Below are 21,532 nucleotides of genomic sequence, written 5' to 3'. Positions count from 1 at the left end.
TCCCCTGTATGATGTCACCACTTTGATTGACAGCTCCATCTGTGTGTAGGTCCTTGGCGTTCTAAAACTGTACCTCAGCAGGCTTGTACTTCTATTGTCAGATCACTGATCTTTTTTCCAATTAGGACTTGTTGAATACGTTTTAAAAAAGCTAAATATAATCAGGGGAATTAATAAGACACTCTTTAAAATGATAAGGTGCTTCCACACTACAAATATCCGTGTAATCGATAAATGAATGTACAGACTGTACACAGGTAAATGAATGTGAGGCACGGACCGCCTGCGCAGGTGTGCTAAGCCTAGGTTCACATTAGTGGTGCACCGATACCACTTTTTATAGACCGAGTACAAGTATTGATATTTTTTTCAAGTACTCGCCGATACCACTTACCGATACTTTTTCAAGTACTCGCCGATACCACTTACCGATACTTTTTCAAGTACTCGCCGATACCACTTACCGATACTTTTTCAAGTACTCGCCGATACCACTTACCGATACTTTTTCAAGTACTCGCCGATACCACTTACCGATACTTTTTCAAGTACTCGCCGATACCTCTTACCGATACTTTTTCAAGTACTCGCCGATACCACTTACCGATACTTTTTCAAGTACTCGCCGATACCACTTACTGATACTTTTTCAAGTACTCGCCGATACCTCTTACCGATACTTTTTCAAGTACTCGCCGATACCTCTTACCGATACTTTTTCAAGTACTCGCCGATACCACTTACCGATACTTTTTCAAGTACTCGCCGATACCACTTACCGATACTTTTTCAAGTACTCGCCGATACCACTTACCGATACTTTTTCAAGTACTCGCCGATACCAATTACTGATACTTTTTCAAGTACTCGCCGATACCACTTACCGATACTTTTTCAAGTACTCGCCGATACCAATTACTGATACTTTTTCAAGTACTCGCCAATACCACTTACCGATACTTTTTCAAGTACTCGCCGATACCACTTACCGATACTTTTTCAAGTGCTCGCCGATACCACTTACCGATACTTTTTTAACCACTTGCCGCCCGCCAATGACAAATTGACGTCTGCAAAGTGGTTGTAGAATCCTGACTGGACGTCATATGACGTCCTCAGGATTCTGAGCAGCTGCGCGCCCCCGGGGGCGCGCATCGCGGCGATCGTTGTTGCAGGGTGTCAGTCTGACGCGAGTAGAGGAGAGCCGATCGGCTGCTCTTGTGACAGGGGTGGTTTGTGCTGATCGATTATCAGCACAGCCCCCCCGAGGATGCCCACTGGACCACCAGGGATGCCCACTGGACCACCAGGGATGCCCACTAGACCACCAGGGATTAAATAAAAATAAAGGTATGCCACCCTAGACCACCAGGGATGAGGACACAAAAAATGGATGTCAATCAGTGCCACAATGGATCCCAATCAGTGCCCACAATGGGCATCACTGATTGGCAGGCATTGTTTGGCACTGATTGGCAGGCATTGTTTGGCACTGATTGGCATCCATTAGTACATATCCGTGCCGCCTATCCGTGCCCAGCCGTGCCGCCTATCCGTGCCCAGCCTTTGTTTGGCACTGATTGGCATCCATTAGTACAACACATACAATAGTGCCCATCTATGCCCATCCGTGCCACCTATCTGTGCCCATCTGTGCCACCAATTCGTGCCCATCCATGCCGCCTATCCAAGCCTATCCATGCCGCCTATCCGTGCCGCCTATCAGTGCCCATCCGTGCCGCCCATCAGTGTCGCATATTAGTGCCCATCAATGCCACCACATCAGTACCACCTCATCGGTGCCCATCAGTGCCGCCTTATCAGTGCCCGTCAGTGCAGTACCATCAGTGCCCATCAGTGAAGGAGAGAACGTACTTATTTACAATGTTTTATAACAAACAAAAAAAAAGATTTTTTTCTAAATTTTCGGTCATTTTTTTTTTTTTTTTGCAGAAAATAAATATCCCAGAGGTGATCTAATACCACCAAAAGAAAGCTCTATTTGTGGGTACAAAATGATAAAAATTTAGTTTGGGTACAGTGTAGCACGACCGCACAATTGTCATTCAAAGTGCAACAGCGCTAAAAGCTAAAAATTGGTCTGGGCAGGAAGGTGTATAAGTGCCCTGTGTACTCGCCGATACCAATTACCGATACTTTTTCAAGTACTCGCTGATACCACTTATCGATACTTTTTCAAGTACTTGTTGATACCACTTACGATATTTTTTCAAGTACTCGCCGATACCAATTACCAATACTTTTTCAAGTACTCGCCAATACCACTTACCGATACTTTTTCAAGTACTCGCCGATACCACATACCGATACTTTTTCAAGTACTTGCCGATACCACTTACCGATACTTTTTCAAGTACTCGCCGATACCAATTACCAATACTTTTTCAAGTACTCGCCGATTCCACTTACCGATACCTATTTCAAGTACTCAGTCCACTTACCGATATCGGGACCACTTATCGGGACCACTTACCGATACTTTTTCAAGTACTCGCCGATACCACTTACCGATACTTTTTCAAGTACTCGCGGATACCACTTACCGATACTTTTTCAAGTACTCGCCGATACCATTTACCGATACTTTTTCAAGTACTCGCCGATGCCACTTATTTTTCTACAAGTTTTTGGTCTTGGTTTTCTTAGCTTAAAGATGCGCAGTGCTGCAGTCAACTGCATCCAACTGAGGTCATACCAGAAACTGCACATAATTGTGCATTTTTGACTGCATGTTTCCATGCCTTTGACGTGCGTTTGAATGCGTTTTGCGCTGCGTTTAGCACTGCATTTGAAGCACATTTTTCTATATATTTTTGGGTTTTGCTTTCTTGGCTTAAGGGCCTATTCAAACCAGAAAATGCACATAACTGTGTGTTTTTGCCTGCATGTTTACACACATTTGAAATGTGTTTGAAGCATGCTTGACATGCACTTGAGTGCGTTTTGTGCTGCGTTTGCAGTGCATTTGAAGCGCGTTTGTAGCGCATTAAATTGCAGACAACTGCGATCGGTGTGAAAAGGCCCTAGGTGCCCATTCATACCAGAAACTGCACACAACTGTGCGTTTTTAAATGCATGTTTACATGCCTTTGACGTGAGTTTGAATGCATTTTGTGCTGCGTTTAGCACTGCATTTGAAGCGCATTTTTCTATACATTTTTGGGCTTGGCTTAAGAGCCCATTCACAACAGAAACTGCAAATAACTGTGTGTTTTTGCCTGCATGTTTACACGCATTTGAAACGTGTTTAAAGCATGCTTGACATGCACTTGAGTGCGTTTTGTGCTGCGTTTGCAGTGCATTTTTCTATACGTTTTTTGGACTTGGCTTTCTTGGCTTAAAGGGGCACAGTGCAGTGCCTTTGAAGCGCGTTTGTATCGCGTTCCCTGCATTTTCGGTGCAGAAAAATGCAGCATGCTCTACCTTTTTTTAACTGCTCTAAACTGCACTACAATGATGGGAACTATGGGCCAGATTCACAAAAGAGATACGACGGCGTATCTCCTGATATGCCGTCGTATCTCTGTGTTATGGCTGTCCTAACTATGCGACTGATTCATAGAATCAGTTACGCATAGCTAGCCCTAAGATCCGACAGGTGTAATTGAATTACACTGTCGGATCTTAAGGATGCAATTCTAGGCCGGCCGCTAGGTGGCGAGGCCATTGCGGCCGGCGTAGAATATGCAAATGAATACTTACGGCGATCCCCGAATGTCCAAACGGCCCGTCGATCTAACTGTACGTCGTTTCCGTCGAGTTACGCCGCATAAAATTAGGGCGTTTGCCTATAGGATTTCTTTGATTTTGGGCTGTCTATGCAGTTGGAGTTTGCAGTTTGGGCTGTCTATGCAGCCGTTCAAAATGCATCCAAATACGTGAAAGGAACCTAAAGGGGCACGGTATGTGTGAAGCACATTTGTAGCGTGTTCCCTGCTGCAAGCAAGATGTATTTTTCTGCACTACGCATGCACAGAAAGTGCACAAACGCATGTAAATGCACTGTAACGCAGTGCACATAAAAGCCTAAAGACAGAAGTGACCGCAAATGATATGCACGCTTAGGAAAAATACTTTGCAAATGGCTGTAAATATGTGTCAAATGCACTTCACTACACGTGCAAAAATGCACAGTAAGCGCACACTTTCTGGTGTCAATGAGCGCCTAAAGTTTTTTGCAATTGTGTTTATGGAGGTGAGGACACATTCTGAGGTAGCTGATGTACAGGTAGCTGAGAAAGGCTGCCATTTTTCTCATCATTATCACTACCTAAACCCACAGGTGTAAAGCCTAGACTGGCACACAGGGTGCTAGGCAGCAGTGGCAGGTATTCAGGTGTCCATAGGAATAGTTGTGGGAGGGATGGCAGGGACATATATATTTGCTGTAGCCATTCATAGTGACAACACACAGTAGCAGTGAGGAGGGAAGGGAAGGAAAAGTGCGGGAGTGAGGCAGCCGGTGCTCGGGAGGCGGGACAGTGCTGAGGAGAGCAGGACACAACTCTCTGCTTCCCAATACACAGACAGCCAGAGCTTTGACACATAGCACCTTGTATGATACACAGCACCTTGTATGATACACAGAACATCCTCACATCATGGCTGCTAAACACCACGCCGAACACAGGAAAATCTCAGAGCTGCAGACCAAGGTATTCATTTCACTCTCCATTCATTTCATCTGAAAACCTTTTCTGCTTTTATCGCACTGTTTGTCTTATTTGCATGCCCTGGTGGACCTGTTTTGTGAGGTAAGTTTGGGAAGGTGTATGTATAAAGAGCCTCATGAGAAATGTGCATGGTTTATTACAATGTGCAGTGAGTGAGCAGACTGAGGTATGCCATTCATAGTGTACACAGGACCCAGGACTTCCCTGACCGTGTGTGTGGTGAGGCTTCGGTTACCATGGAGACAAGCTTGGCTGGGGCAGCACTTATAGTGTACATAACTAGCTGTTTTCACTTTTCTGACTATGTTTCGTTTTACACCATATATTAAAGGAGTTGTAAAGGAATTTTTTTATTTTTATTTTAAATAACAAACATGTTATACTTACCTTCACTGTGCAGTTCGTTTTGCACACAGTGGCCCTGATCCTGGTCTTCTGGGGTCCCTCGGCGGCTGTCGCGGCTCCTCCCCGCAACAACTACACATATACATGCGAGCAAGCTCGCATGGTGTGTAGCTGTTGCGGGTGCGGTCCCGTGATACAGAGACTGTATCACTCGGCCCCGCCCCCTGGCGACCCGCGTCATTGGATGTGATTGACAGCAGCGCCAGCCAATGGCTACGCTGCTTTCAACCCATCCACTGCGGCCAATCAATGGCCAGGCTTCGACTCGAGGAGGATGATGGGGGCGAGCGCGGGACTTTCGAAGGGTCAGGTAAGTAAAACGGGGGCTCGGGGGGGGGGGGGGCGGCATCATCTGATGTTTTTTCACCTTAATGCATAGAATGCATTAAGGTGATTTTTTTTTTACCTTCACAACCCCTTTAAGGCCATTTTACGTTGGGGGGGGGGGGGGGGGGGGGGGATATATATAGGCAGTTAAGCCGCTGTGCTACTGTACCCAGAATAAGCTCCCAACTGAAAGGTCACATTCCCTATAACATCCCCACTTACCTGAATCGCATGTTGCTTCTCCCTTTCAGCCATCTTTCAGTGTTTAAATTCAGAGCGACTATGCGGGCAGAAACCCCTTCAACTGTAAACTCCACCCCTTTCTCTTTAGGGTCCATATCCTTCTATTAGTGTGCCACCGCTTCTTCTCTGTACGTAAAAAGTGAATAACAAATGCAGTCCTTTACTTTTGGGAGGGCCCCAGCATGAACCCCTGAGTTCTAAGGATGTGACCCCCCCCCCCCCCCCAATTGAAGTACTACAAGTCCCAGCAAGAACCCCTGACATCTAAGGATGTGACCCCCCAAAAGTGAATGACTACAAGTCCCAGCATGAATTCCTTAGATCTAAGGATGGGACTCCCTCCAAAATGAAAGGACTAGATCTCACGGGTTCATGCTGGGACTTGTAGTCCTCCACTAGTTCAGGGGAGGCAGGGGGTGTCACATCCTCAGCTCTGAGGGGCTCATACTGGGACCTGTAGTCCTTTACTTTTGGGATGGAGTCACATCCACCAAATGGGAAGGACTACACGTCCCAGCATCCCAGCAAAGAGTTGTATGGGTCTCTGCAGTGCCCGGCTCCCTCATGACAGACACAATTCCAATCTATCCCTGGCTCCTGGCCTCACCTCAGTTTTGAGAGTTGCTCTCAACTGAGTGACTCCTAGCAGTTCCCTTTCCCCTCCCTTCCCTTCCCTCTGAGCATGCCGTACCACCAGAGAAGATGGAGGAGGTGGGTGGAGCTTAAGCTCTAGGAGCAGAGGAGGACGTTAAATCCTCCTACAGTTTAAATGCTGGGGCCTCGGCTTAAAGCCTCATACACACGATCGGATTATCCGACGGGAATTGTGTGACGACAGGCTGCTGTCGGAAAATCCGACCATTTGTACGCTCCATCGGACAATTGTTGTCGCATTTTCCGCGGGCAAATGTGGTATGGCATGCTTTAAAATTGTCTGCCAACAATTGTGTGTTGTCGGATTTTTTAATTGTGTGTACACAAGGCAGTTGGACAAAACTCCAAAGTACAAAACACGCATGCTCCGAAGCAATGCTCACCATAACACAACATTAGCAGAAGTTGTCCAAAGGGTGGCGCTAAAGAGCTGAAAAAACACGTTGTTTCGTGTTTGTTGGTCAACAATTCTATTCCGTTTGTATGTAATACAAGTTCCTGGCCAATGCCCCTCGGACAAAAGTCCTACGCTTTGTCTGTGAAAATCTGACGTGTGTTTGAGGCTTATCTCTGCATTAGAGCAGGGACGATAAGTCACTGGTTGCTAGACACCAGGCCCTGCAGCCCTAGCAACCAGTGAGCAGTCGAGCCAGTGGTGGAGCAAACTACGGGTCTTGACTGGCCGGGATTAATACTGGCAGTTAGTAAAGCGGCACAGTCTGTGGCGGCCTTTTTTGGGGGCTTCAAAACAGCGGCCCTGTCCGCCCCTGTTTCTTGCAATCCTCGCTAGTGTCCCTTCTGCCTAGCGGACGGTGCCACCCCCTATAAAATTCCGCCCAAGACAAACGCCATGTTTGCCCCGCGGTAGATATGCCCCTGGTGAGAGGAACTCCCACTCAATAGAGCTCAAGTGTGGTGGTGAAATCAAATCACCATAGTTGTAGTCTAATATTTATTTCCTGTAGCCCAAAATGGAAGGTCTGGTACCTCCGTGTGGACCTGGGGTTAGGAAACAATGCAGGAGTCTGTGCAGTGCAGCCATGGTGCGCTAATTACGGTTGCAATGTTCTGCAGGCTTCAAAGCAAAATAATAATAAATACATATTTTTTATTTATTACTATGGGTACATTTATAAAATTTTTGCAAAAGGCGGACTGTGCTTTTAAACATGTCAGAGTGTTTTGGAGAGTATTGAATTAACATTTTCATCATTTTAGTTTTGAGTATGTTTCATTGGGTGTTCTTTACCTATTGTGAAAAAGTTAACATATTGGCCCGGATTCAGGTAGATTTGCCCCTTAGTTACGGAGGCGCAGGGCAGCGTTTTTGCCCTGCGCCCCCGCAAATTTCCTGCGCTACCCGCGATTCACGGAGCAGTAGCTCCGTAAATTGCGTGTGCGCTGTGTAAACTTGCCCTGCGTAAGGGCGCCTAATGTAAATGATCCCGTAGGGGGCTGGAATCATTTAAATTAGGCGCGCTCCCGCGCCGAGCGTAGAGCGCATGCTCCGTCTGGAAACTTTCCCGACGTGCATTGAGGCAAATGACGTTGCAAGGACGTCATTTGCTTCAAAGTGAACGTGAATGGCGTCCGGCGCCATTCACGAATCACTTACTCAAATGACGTAGATTTCAAATTTCGCGACGCGGGAACGACGGGTATTCTTTAGCATTGGCTGCCCCTGCTTTTAGGATGTGCAACCTTACGCGAAACCCGACGTACGCAAACTACGTAAATTGCGTACGCAGTGCTCGCGCAACGTTGTGAATCGGTGTTAGTATGCAATTTGCATACTATACACTGAGCACAACGGGAACGCCACCTAGCGGCCATCGCTAGAATGCAGCCTAAGATATGCGTGGCATAAGAGCCTTATGCCACGCAGATTTTAGGCTGCAGTCGGCGTTACGATGTTCCTGAATCAGGAGCATTCGTAACGCCGGGGCAAGTAAGCAATTGCGCTGTGTAACCTATGGTTACACAGGCGCAATTGCTTCTTGCATCTGGGCCATTGTGCATAAGAAAACTAGGGAAGTGTTAAATTGCAATGGTGAACAGGATCACTGAACATAGTTTTTTTAAATTTGGTGGGAAAAAAAAGTATCTATTTATAAAAAATCCTTGTAGAGATTGGAATATTGAATATGTGTTGCTCATAGATATTGCTGTTTGCCCATCATCATTGCAGTGACATTTTAAGCAAAGCTCAGTATACCAAAGCATCATAGTGTCATACATGTGAAGTTTGTGTTGTGTAACCATGACGTGGGTGGCTTTGTCAGCATGGTTCATAAGGCCCCTTTCACACTGCTGCGTGATTTTGTGGCAACTTTACCACGATTTTGTGGCCGCGATTTCACGGAATGCCTGTGTAAATATAGGTCTATGGACCTCAACTCCTTTCAAAGTCAGACCAAAGTAGTACAGGGACTATTTTAAAAGTCATTGCGACTTAAAGCGGAGCTCCACCCTAAAGTGTAACTCACGCTGATCGGAACCCTCCCCCCTCCGGTGTCACATTTGACACCTTTCAGGGGGAGGGGGGTGCAGATACCTGTCTAAAGACAGGTATTTGCACCCACTTCCGGCCACAACAGTCTCGGGCAGACTGCGGGCATGACTCCAGACCTCCTCTGGTCCTCCTCCAGACCCTGCACCTTTTGCTTCCCAGTTCTGCCCCCAGCTTCTTCACGACAGCAGCACAAGGTCTGGGGAGGTGCACTGTGATGTAAGGGAGGGTGACTCCTGATGGTGGTGGGGGCTCTTGACATCTGATGTAAAGGGAGGTGGGGTGCACTGGACATCGTGCTTATAATTATTATGAGAATAATACACTTCTATGCCAGGTAAAAAGGGGGGTCACACACAGCTGGTATCATGAGTTATTACTAAAACCAGTAATAATCAAATGAGGCAATTATTTAATATGATACATTTTATATAATACAGAGTAAATACTTTGTAGAGCCACCATTCGCTGCAATTACAGCTGCAAGTCTTTGCACATGTAGAGAGTGACATTTTTGCCCATTCTTCTTTGCAAAATATCTCAAGCTCTGTCAGATTGGATGGAGAATGTCTGTGAACAGCAATTTTCAACTATTGCCACAGATTCTCAATTGGATTTAGATTCTGTACTTCGGGCCATTCTAACACATGAATATGCTTTGATCTAAACCATTCCATTGTAGCTCTGGCTGTATATTTAGGGTCATTGTCCTGCTGGAAGGTGAACCTTCTCCCTAGTCTCAAGTCTTTTGCAGACTCTGAAGCCTCATACACACGACCGAGAAACTCGACGGGCGAAACACATCGAGTTCCTCGTCGAGTTCCTTGTTAGGCTTGTCGAAGAACTCGACAAGCTTGCTTTGCGTACACACAGTCAAGCCAAAATCTCCTCGTTCTCAAACACGGGGACATACAACAAATACAACGGCAGGGGAAGTTCGATTCCACTGACACAACTCTTGGGGCTGCTTTTGCTAATTTCATGTGTTTGCGTGTTAAATAAAAGTTTGGTAAGAGACGATTTGCACTTTTCAGTCTGTTTCAGCTTTAAAAATGTGTTATCTCCATTACAAACGCTACTTTTACTCCCGTCTCATACTTTAATCTGAGCAAGCGCGGGTTTCTTAGCATACAGACGTCCGAGTTTCTCATTGGAAACCAGCCCGACGAGGAACTTGACGAGCCAAATCAGACTCCTGTCGAGAAAATAGAGAACATGCTCTCTTTTTGGCTCGTCGAGGTTCTCGACAGTTTCCTCGACGAAAATGTACACACGACCGGTTTCCTCGGCAAAAAATATCTCCCAGCAAGGTTCTTGATGGTTTTTGCCGAGGAACTCGGTCGTGTGTACGAGGCTTGACAAGTTTTCTTCTAAGATTGCCCTGTATTTGACTCCATCCATCTTCCCATCAACTATAACCAGCTTCCCTGTCCCTGCTGAAGAAAAGCATCCCCACAACATGATGCTGCCACCACCATGTTTAGGGTGGGGATGGTGTGTTCAAAGTGATGTGCAGTGTTGGTTTTCTGCCACACATAACGTTTTGCTTTTATGCCATAAAGCAAATTTTTGTCTCATCTGACCAGAGCACTTTCTTCCACATGCTTGCTGTGTCCCCCACAAGGTTTCTCGCAAACTGGACTTCTTATGGCTTTCTTTCAACAATGGCTTTCGTCTTGCCACTCTCCCATGAAGGCCAGATTTGTGGAGTGCACGACTAATAGTTGTCCTGTGGACAGATTCTCCCACCTGAGTTGTGAATCTCTGCAGCTCCTTCAGAGTTACCATGGGCCTCTTGGCTGCATCTCTGAATAACCATGTCTGGCTGCATCTCTGATTAACTGGTTCGGCTATCCTAACTGGACATCATATAACATCTTTCAGGATAACAGCCGGCGTGCGCCCCGTGCAGGCGCTGCGATTGGTGGTACGGAATGTCGGTCTGATACCGATTTTGGTAAAGAGCCTCTGACGGAGGCTCTTTACTGCATGATCAGCTGTGTCCGAGCACAGCTGATCACAGTGTAAACCGGAAAAGTCGTTTATCGGCTTTACCTAACTTGCGTCTGACAGACGCGAGTAGAGGAGAGCTGATTGGCTGCTCTCCTGACAGCGCAGCCCCCCTGCAGATGCCCACCCAGGACCACCAGGGATGCTGATCATGCATGGCCACCAGGTATGCCACCCTGGACCACCAGGGATGTCAAAATTGTGGCTGGCCCCTTTCCACCCAAACTCCATGCTGTGGAGTACTGACGCTCCCCGCTCAACACTATAACTGTTGGGACCTATGTCACTTTTGTGCACCCTTTGATGAGCCACATTATTATACCCTCTTACCTCTCCTACCTCATTGACAACTTAATTTCTGTTCACGCCCAGGACAGTTTGACCTCGCAGATGTCTCACTTTTGGATGGAAAGAGCCCTGTTTCACTTTGGTCAGTTGGTGGACACCAGAACTAGAATATTACGGACCTTCCAGGACCTGAAGGATGCCTATGACTGCAGGACACCTATGACTAGGCAGGCTTTCTTTAGTTATTTACAAATAAGGCATTTTGCACAGTCCTTAGCGACTAACCCCTAATTTTCCCGTCTAAAGGACATTGAAAAAATCTGCTTGGAGAGTCCGTCCTTTAAGGATATGATTTCTTGTATTTACCAGCTTCTAATTACGTATCTATCATCGCCTGGGCCTTGTCTTGCCTAAGTTGGAGTAGGTCTTGGGTGAGAAGCTACTTCTGAAAACGTGGCAACTTATTTGGTCACAGGTGTCCAAGGGCTCGATCTGTAATGTGTGTAAAGAGAACCAATATAAGTTTCTCTATCAGTTATTCATAATAGATTATATCCAACTCTTGGTGGAACACCCAAAAAGGTTGGCACCTCATCCCAGATAATTAGATAAGTCAAGTAGGAAAGAGAAAGGGATTTTAACGGTGCTTTACAGATAATAATGAGAACCATTAGTTGAAAAAAAGTTATACAAATTTTAATAAGAATCTATTTCTAATTCTTATTAAAATGTATATAACTTTTTTTCAACTAATGATTCTCATTATTATATGTAAAGCACCGTTAAAATCCCTTTCTCTTTCCCACTTGACCTTTCTCTATCAGTGGTACCAAACCCCAGACTTGCTCCATTCCATATATCCTTCTGCCGATCGCTGGTGCTGCCACTGTAATAAAGACATAGGTACATTATATCACATTTACTGGTCTTGCCCATTGAGCATCCCCTATTGGCAGATCATTTATTCCCTCCTCGTTTCCATCTTTGGGTACTGGGTGCCTTTCAATCCTAAAACCTTTCTCCTGGGTCTCCTACCAGCTTCCTTTCCTAAATTGTCTAAAAAACTCCATACACACATGCTGACTGCTGCACGATGCTTGGTTGCTCCTAAATGGAAGAAACAGGAGCCTCCCATTCTGTTTGATTTGCACTCCAGGATCCGAGACTTGAAGAGGATGGAATACCTGACTGCTTCGTTAACTGACTCCCTCATAACTGGGTATGGGAATTGTGGGATCTTTTGGAAGCTCCCCCAACTTTACGTTTCCCTAAAATAGTGACACGGTATGTGGATGGTGACTTTGGTGGGGTCCTGCTCCTGACAGGTGGATGTTCTCTACTACCCTCTCTCCTTTCTCTCTCTTCTTCTTCTTGCTCTTCTGTATCTGTTTGCTTTTTACTATTGTGCTCAATACAGTGCATTTTGCTGCTTGGTTATGCATGACAGGGTGGCTGGGACTTTGTTGAGATACTGCTGCTTTGAGCAGCCATTACCAGGCTTGATGTTAATGAATGTTATATTTATCTTTGGGATCCATTACTTTTACTGTGCTTTCCCATTGAATACTTTGCAAGTTGGCATTTTTTGGGCTTTTGTCAAACTAATTGTCTTATTCCTTTCTGTTTTTACTATTGCAAAATAATAAAAATAGACAGACGAGTATTATATATTGTGCTAATGTATAACAAGCTTAATGCTACACTACCGTATATACTCGAGTATAAGCTGAGTTTTTCAGCACATTTTTTTGTACTGAAAATGCCCCCCTCGGCTTTTACTCGAGTTAAGTTTTTGCGCCTGATCTCCCGGACTTTGGGGACCCCTGGACCCCAAACTTGGCACACATGCAGCCCCACTCTTCCTCTACAAGTGTGCAAAGTTTGTTGTCCGGAGGACCTACGGCCAGGGAGCACCGATTTTTCAAATCCAGGCACCCCTCCCATGTTAAACAGTCAATGCTCCAGTGACTTTGGGGACCCGGTACCAACCGGTCGTAGGTTCCCTGGACCTGAAACTTAGCACGCATGTAGCTCCATTTCTCCGCTACACATGTGCAAAGTTTGTTGTCTGGAGGACCTATGACTGGGGAGCATTTTTCCAAGCTTGGCACTCCTTCCATAGACTCCCATGTTAAACATCAGTCTAGTCATGGACACAGTGAGGCACGGACACCGTGAGGCATGCACATGGACACAGTGAGGTATGCAGATGGACACCCTAGGCTTATACTCGAGTCAATATGTTTTCCCAGTTTTTTGTGGTAAAATTAGGTGCCTCTGCTTATAGTCGGGTCGGCTTATACTCGAGTATACGGTAAAATTGTATTCATAGATTAACACAAAGCATATCTACCTTGAGATCTTTTGATCTTCCTTATATGGAAATTGCTTGTACTGTAATTATTTTGGCATATGTTGACTCTTTTTGTACCTAATAAAAATAGTTTGTAAACAAATTAATAAAAATTGTCAGTTTTAAAAAAAAAGAAAAATAGAGACTAGGGCCGAAACAAATCGATCATGAAAATAGTTGTCAACTATTTTCATAATCGATTAATCGGCCAGTTGATTAGTTGGCCTGCATATAGTATGCATTATTTGTTTACATATCAGGAAATACAGCACAGCACACATACAGCTCAGTACACATACATGTCACTAAGTGCCTGAGAATTTGTGAATGTGAAAATGTGAGGAGCAATGCCTCATTGGACATGTAGTCCTGGGCAGGAAGTGAGTGGTTCTAAAGGCAGACGTTTTTTTACCTTGCTATAGCAGGCGCTCTATACTATAATTTGCAGCTTGCTATTGAGGCACTCTGAAGGCAGGAGGAGCCAGAAGCATCGGTGAGGGACCCCAGAAGTGGAGGATCTGGGCTGCTCTGTGCAAAACCATTACACAGATCAGGTAAGTATAACAAGTTTGTTAAAAAAAAAATCACTTTAAAGTGGAGGTTCACCCGGAAATGAAAATTCTTAACCTTAGATTGATGCTCATTTTGTCTAGGGGAATCGGGTAGTTTTTTGAAAATCGGAGCCGTACTTACCGTTTTCGAGATGCATCTTCTCCGCCGCTTCCAGGTATGGGCTGCGGGGCTGGGCGTTCCTAATTGATTGACAGGCTTCTATCGCGTCACGATTTTCCGAAAGTAGCCAGACGTCGGTGCGCAGGCGCCGTATAGTGCCGCACCGACGTTCGGCTTCTTTCGGCTACTCGTGACGCGATAGATGTGACCGTCGGAAGCCTGTCAATCAAGTAGGAACGCCCAGTCCCGAAGACCATACCCGGGAGCGGTGGAGAAGATGCATCTCTAAAACGGTAAGTACGGCTTCGATTTTAAAAAAACTACCCGATTCCCCTTGACAAAATGAGCATCAATCTAAGGTTAAAATTTTTTTTTTAGGGTGAACTCCCGCTTTAAAGACTCTGTGCAGGGAAGATCAGCATCTGAATCCAGAGAAAGTGGAGGTAATAGAAGGCATTACAATTACTGTAGTTGGTTATTTATATTTACCACTGCATATGGATATTTAAGAATAAATTGCCCTTTTTTTTATTTACATATTAACTAAATTGTACACCACACTTTTTTTTCAGATTATCCGATTAGTCGATTAATCGAAACAATAATTGGCCAACTAATCGATTATGAAAATAATCGTTAGTTGCAGCCCTAATAGAGACAGATCTGTCTTTAAACCACCAATGAGGTCCCCCCACACATTCATTCCTCATCCTTACGCTACCTGGCTATATTTTATGTGTCATTATAAGTAACAATTGTCCCCCTGCATGTGTCCTGTTCACAGCAGCCAAGAAAAAATCTAGGCATTTTGGGATGCGTTTTTAAAGCTTGTCAAACTTGTCAAAAGCTTATATGGCTTTCGGGGAGCATTTTTATCTCACCTTTAACACGAGTTAAACACGACACAAACTCAACTGACAACTTGCAATATCTCCATTGGTGTGTTTATTACACGTTAGTATTTTGAGCAAATGTGAACAAGGCCTTATTTTCTTCAATTAATACTACCACAATTTTAGTGCTTTCAGATTTGAATGCATAAGTCCTCATGCTCATATTCAAAATTCATTCACAATTTTTTTTCTCACCCCTCCCCTAACAAAGTGCCCCTGGGCTGTCCTTCTCCCCCTCCCTGCATGTACCATTTATAAAGGCAATAGACTTATATTTTTGGTACAAATTATTTTTTAATACAGAACTACAAAAACAAACACATTTGTAAAAGTTCACATAGGATCAGTTAGAAAAAAAAAAAGAATCACAAAAAAGGATACTCATAGGAACCATCTCTATCATCCTTAAAGTGATGCCACAAAATTCTCATCTTGCATCATGGAAAGACCTTTTCTGCCTTCAAGTGAGTGAGTGAGAAACTTATATAGCGCAACACATGCAAACTGAATCGCCTCTGGGCGCTTAGTATCCCTTTTCTGAGTGAGACTTTTGCCCTCAGAAGAGATGGGTTTTGATTTTTCCTCTGGAGGCCAAGTGTTTCACCTCCAATCGGATGCTGGTTGGTAAAGCGTTCCATAGTCTGGGTCCTTGGACTGCAAATCTCCGTTCTCCTTTGGACTTGTATCTGGCTTTGGGTATCTGGAGTAGATTTTGGTTGGTGGATAGCAGAACGCGATTGGGGTTGTGAGCTTTTAGTTTTTCACATAGATATTGTGGGGCATTTCCTTGAACGCACTTATGCGTTAGACAGAGTGCCCTGAAAGTGATTCTGTCTTTTACTGGCAACCAATGAAGCGATCTCAGTGAAGGTGAGATTGATTCCCATGTTTTTTTTCCAGTCACCAGTCGAGCGGCCGTATTTTGAACGACTTGCAGACAAGCGATTTGGTATTTAGGGAGTCCAAGATACAGGGCATTTGCATAGTCAAGTCTGGAGTTGATAATTGTTCCCACCACGACTGCTATGTCTTCTTTTGGGATGAAGGGAATGAGTCTGTGTAGTAGGCGCAGCAGATGGTGCGATCCGCTGACTACTGACCCTATTTGTGCATCCATTGTCATGTAGGTGTCGAAAATCACCCCGAGACTTTTGACTTTGGTGCTAGGGGTGATGGTTTTACCCAGAATGGGCGGGGGTGTCCATGTTGTTGCGGGATGATTCTTTAGATTGGCGTAAAACAGGAGAAGTTCTGTTTTCGAGCCGTTGAGTTTAAGATAACTCTTGGTCATTCAAGTGGTGTTTATGCATGTAATGTCTTGTTTCTTGTAGGTTGATGAACTTCAGAATACTAACCAAGGCCTAAAAGAGCACATTCTGCACTTAACAGAAAATAAGGTGGTTGTGAACAGTCAGGTAGATACCCTGACCAGGAAAAATGAACAGCTCTGCAAAGAACTCACAGAGATAGACAAGATGGCAGAGCAGCTGGAGAAAGAGAAGGAACAGACTTTAGAAGCTGCAGAAGAAGAACTGGAGAAAGTAATGGTGGGTGTTTTAAAAATACATATACTTTTAAATGCTCTGTTTTCATTAAATATTTTTCACATGGGGCATATCTGTACCTCTGTGGGCAGTCAGATGTAAATCTTCTTTTTAACCCGTCAGCCATCCGATTCGCAAGACTGATGGGGAACGGATCTGTCTGTTCTTAGCATACAGGTGTCAGACACATATCCGTTAACACCCACCACTCCATAGAGGGCAAGGCAAAGGTTTCCACTAATACACTGTCAGGTGTCTTGTCTGCCATCATCCCGGATATATAGCACAAAAATGTGTATCCCCCATACTAAACTGGGACTATATCGGCAAGCAGTACACCACAGACATATATGATAAAATATACATCAGTTTATTCTTAAAATTGTTTTTAAATTATTGCCAAAAAATGAAAACAAAGCAGCGTAAACATACACTCCGTAAAAAAAACAGCTTATTATACAGACATCTCATTGTTGGTTGACAAACGTTTAATGTTTGCTGTTTCCACCCGATGCGTTTCCGTTCTCTGACCCTTCCTCAGGGATTTAGATTAGGCTCCATGTACACAGGACGTTTTTACAACTGCTCCTAAATGATTAAACTTGACAGATAGTAACTCACGTTTAAAACATCCGTTTTGCCACGTTTACATGCCTCATTTAGCGGTGTTTTGGCGCGTTTGCGCTTAGAAGCGTTTTTTTTAAATGACAAAAAACGCCTATATACGAAACGCAGCTAAATGCAGGTTACCACATTTAGCCACGTTTTGTCACGTTTGGCATCCGAAACGTGGAAATCTTCTGCGTCTGAACCCATTTTTTGGCTTTCAAAGGAACTCCTGACAGGCAGACTCAATCGGTTTGCCTGTGGGAAAGAGGTCTAATATATCAAAATATGGAAGTATTTTGCCTAATGATTAGTGACAGAAGTATATCTTTCTACATTTATATTGTTCTTGAAGACACTCTGTCACTTTCCTACTCAGGGCAGTGTAAGGCCCCGTACACACGACCGAGTTTCTCGGCAAAAACCAGCAAGAAACTTGCTGGGAGATATTTTTTTGCCGAGGAAACCGGTCGTGTGTACATTTTCGTCGAGAAACTCGATGAGCCAAAAAGAGAGCATGTTCTCTATTTCCTTGACGGGAATGGGGAAAATTGGCTTGTCGAGTTCCTCGACAGCCTAACAAGGAACTCGACGAGGAAAACGATGTGTTTCACCCGTTGAGTTCCTCGGTCGTGTGTACGAGGCTTCAGGATTTTTTTGTAAGCCACTGCTGTGTTGCAGCCCTGAGACCAGACTGTGCAAACTGTTTTGAAGCATTGTTAATTTTTTTTCTTACAAGAGAATCTGTCATTTTTCCCTAAAAGGGCACATTGGTAGTGTGTGTTAAGTGTAAAAGGAGGTGTACTTTAACATGAATCCATCACCAGATAACGTAAAATGATGTGAACATCAAAGCAGCTACCATGTGGCACCTGAACATAAAGTCCATATTTACATAGAGACCAACTCCATAGTCCCTTATGTGACATTGCTAAGACCTGATATTGCACCTTGGGATCTGGGGTGGAAGTTGCCTCTTTCCCAAAACTAGATTGTTGCTAGCTATGTAAATTTGTGTGGCTGTGCAGATGCCCCCCCCAGCACCTCCTTATACTTATCTAAGCCTAATCTAGATTCAGCGATGTGCATGAGAGCAGCTACTGCTCTCTTCCTCCTTATTGGCTCAGAGACAACAGCGAGAGCAATTGTCTCCTGCTGCTGTCCATCACAGCTGGTGGGGGTGCGACTGAGCCTTACTTTAGGTGTCTATGGACACACTGAGTAATCTCGGGATCAAACCAGCATAAATTCCCCCATAGCAAGTGGCTTGCTATGATGGCCACTCAGCAGGTGGGAGGAGCCAGGAGCACCAGCAAGGGACCCAAGAAGAGGAGGATTAGGCTGCTCTGTGCAAAACCACACATAGCACATACGTAAAACATGTTTGTTATTGAAAAAAAAAAATAACGGTTTACAATCACTTTAACTTTTTTGCTTTCAGATAGATAAATGGTAATAGATTAGCTCAGATACTGAAGGCATGCTAATTTTTTTTTTGAGAAGTGTTATACTTCTTCAGCACATCATAACTCCCTGCCATATGACACTGCACACCTGTGATTGCCACACACAACATGTCATACAGGCAAGATAGTCCAAGGAGCCCTGTGAGAATAATGCAGAACCTTGCCCAGCAATTTTTTGCAGTGCTTGGACTGGTTACAAGTGTACTTTTAATATCAATGAACATTGAAAAGTATAGCTATACTTATTGTACTGCAATACGGGATGCATTAAAACATTTACTTACTGCAGTAGGTGTTCCAACCAGCCATTACATTGTGCCCAGTCCTAAAAGGGTAAACATGGCAATTTTTAAACACGTTATGGCAATTTAATTACTATTATGCATAACATTTCATCTAATATTTTAAGACCAGGACACTCACATTTCACATCAATAATATATCTTACCAACGTGTGTAGCTGTTCCTGCTACTAATAATTACAGTATTCACCTGTGTTGTCAAACATTATTCTATATTTATTTTACTTTATTCACTGTTTATTTCTATGTAATCAATTGTCTTGTGTTATGTCACTAAAAAGTCATTAAATGTAGTAAGAGTGTATATTAAATCTGTATTAAATGGTGAAAAGAGATCTGTTCTTTAACCAAGTTTTTTTTTCTCAAGTTTTCATTAAACTGCTTAAAACATTTTTTTGTGCTTTCAGGTTGAAGTTAGAAGAAAACAAAAAACAATTGACAGCTTAAATCTCACAATCAAAAATCTAAAATCAGTGAGTAAAATGTTTGTCTAGTTGTATCTATGAGACTGATTTAGTAAAAAAGTTGAGATTGTTTACACAAAAAAGTGAAAATTCACTTCAGTTATGCAATCAAGTGCTGATGAAACAATAGTTACTTTCTACATGATTGGATAATTGTAATTATTCACTCTTTTTTTGTGTGTGTGTGAAAATCCTCAAGTCCTTTAGGCTTCATGTACACTGCTACTGATAAACGGAAGTTTAGTAGCGGTTGGGTGTTTTTTTCATTTGCCCCTGAACACTACTCTGTTATCTTAGTCGTTCCTAGACAGTTGAGTTTGGAAGCATTTTTTGGAAAGCAAAAAAAATGCGTTCAGGACGGATGTTCAGAGGCATTTGTAACGCCAAATGGCTGTAAAATTTTCTAAACAGGGTAACTCGTGTTTAGCTGCGTTTCGTTTACAGGGGTTTTTCATTTTTGACTATTTGGGAAAAAAAATAAAACATTTTTTCAAACGCTTCCTCAGCAAGTGAGCCAACGAGGAGAGAGCGGGGGACGGGGCCAAGTCACGCTTCGTGTGAATGGGCAATGTCCATTCACAGAAGTGTGGCTTGGTAGCGAGCCTGCTTGAGTGCCCCCATGGCTTGCCAGTGGGAGACCAAAAAATAAGAGGATCGAGGCTGCTCTACTTATTTTTTCATTTTAACCTTTAGAACCACTTTAAGATATTTTTTGGGGACACCGAATATAGCAAAGTTCCATGCAAACTAAAAAACAGAAAAAAAATCACATAACCTATCAGAGATGTGACCAGGCTCTTCTCCATTTACAGCATTGTACAGAGTAAACTCCATGGGATGCTAATGGCCTCCACACTGTTAACACTGCATTTTTATGACTGGCAGGTAGTATGCAGAGTGCAGTGTGGAGTAAACTTTTGGTAGAAAGCCCACGGCAAGGGGTCAGCTGTCCAAAGTGACATTTAAACTGAGAAACCAGTACTACAAGGCAAAAGTGCTATTTGTTGAACTTGCTGAATTTGATTTTGAAAGGACTCCGCCTTTAGTGAGTGCAGGAAACTCTTAATAATAGTTCCGAAGCCTAATATTTTTGTGTTAATAGAGCATTTGACGTTATACACTGTATTTTTGTTTTCAAAACAGGATGCTAACGTTACTAAAGAACATTTAGAAAAAGTAGAAGCTGAACTCGAAGAAAGGAAACAAGAGAACAAAGCTGTAAATGCCCTATTAAATCAGCTGCAGGACGACAACAGCAGATTAAGCAAAAAAGTAGAAAGACTTGAGAAAACAGGTATTTTTTCAGTCACTTTATTAAACACAACATTCATGAAAAGACCTTTGTGTACATTATGTAAGCCCTAACAATATACGTACTCCCTTTTTGTCGATCAAATATGCCATTGAAAGAGTTTTGTTATCTATGATAACCAAGAAAAAGTCAGTTGGACCTGCCAAAAGTTTTGTGAACTGATGTCTTCCTGTGATCTTTGCTTTGTTGCATTCTTATCGGTGCAACATCGGTGCCTGACCTCACAAATGCGCTTCTGAAAAAATGGTCAAACATTCCCAAAGACACACTCCTAAACCTTGTGGGCAGACTTACCATGTCTAGGTGTGGCCTAAATAATCAATAAGTCATGTAAAGCACACTACTGTTCACCAATGAAAGTAGAGAGAAGAAGCAATGTGTACATTTCAAGGTAATCTAGAATGAGCTTGCAGAAGACTAAGAACTTTTTCCTCACTTCCATTTAATGGTGCTAGTCCCTCAGCCAGTCTTAAGCCAATTGCATAATACTAGCACTGTCACTTGTAAGCAAAAAAAGTGAAAAGGGAAGAGTAAGGGCTTGTGTACAGATGCGTTGCTCTTTGAAGAGCGATCTGCAATGGATATCTTTTCAGAGAGTGGTGCAAGTGTGACTGATTCAGGAGGTAATACTGTTTTTTTTTTTTTTCACGCCCAAATATGCTTTTTGAATGAAATACATTTGGCTCGCAGTAGAGGAGTGCCCCCATGTCACATTTGGTAATGGTGATGCCCACCGAACAAAACGACAAAGAGAATTTTTTTAGGTTAAAGTAAAGCATTGCGGCTAATT

The 21,532-nt window shown here is 43.7% G+C and overlaps 1 protein-coding gene across 2 annotated transcripts in view; it reads left to right on the top strand.

Moving 5' to 3' along the window:
* The first annotated feature begins 4,465 nt into the window (after positions 1-4,465).
* TSGA10 (testis specific 10) overlaps positions 4,466-21,532 on the top strand; it is a 100,173-nt gene continuing 83,106 nt past the window's right edge. The window contains exons 1-4 of one of the 2 annotated variants that reach the window (XM_040336342.1): positions 4,466-4,676; positions 16,380-16,595; positions 19,374-19,439; positions 20,574-20,724. In XM_040336342.1, the coding sequence (XP_040192276.1) occupies positions 4,623-4,676; positions 16,380-16,595; positions 19,374-19,439; positions 20,574-20,724 (487 nt within the window). In that variant the 5' untranslated portion in view covers positions 4,466-4,622. The remainder of the gene's footprint in view (positions 4,677-16,379; positions 16,596-19,373; positions 19,440-20,573; positions 20,725-21,532) is intronic. The other variant, XM_040336343.1, reaches the window with a different exon arrangement.

The sequence above is a fragment of the Rana temporaria genome, chromosome 2 (assembly GCF_905171775.1).
Source record: "Rana temporaria chromosome 2, aRanTem1.1, whole genome shotgun sequence".
NCBI lineage: Eukaryota > Metazoa > Chordata > Amphibia > Anura > Ranidae > Rana > Rana temporaria.
This window is presented reverse-complemented; position numbering and strand designations above follow the sequence as displayed.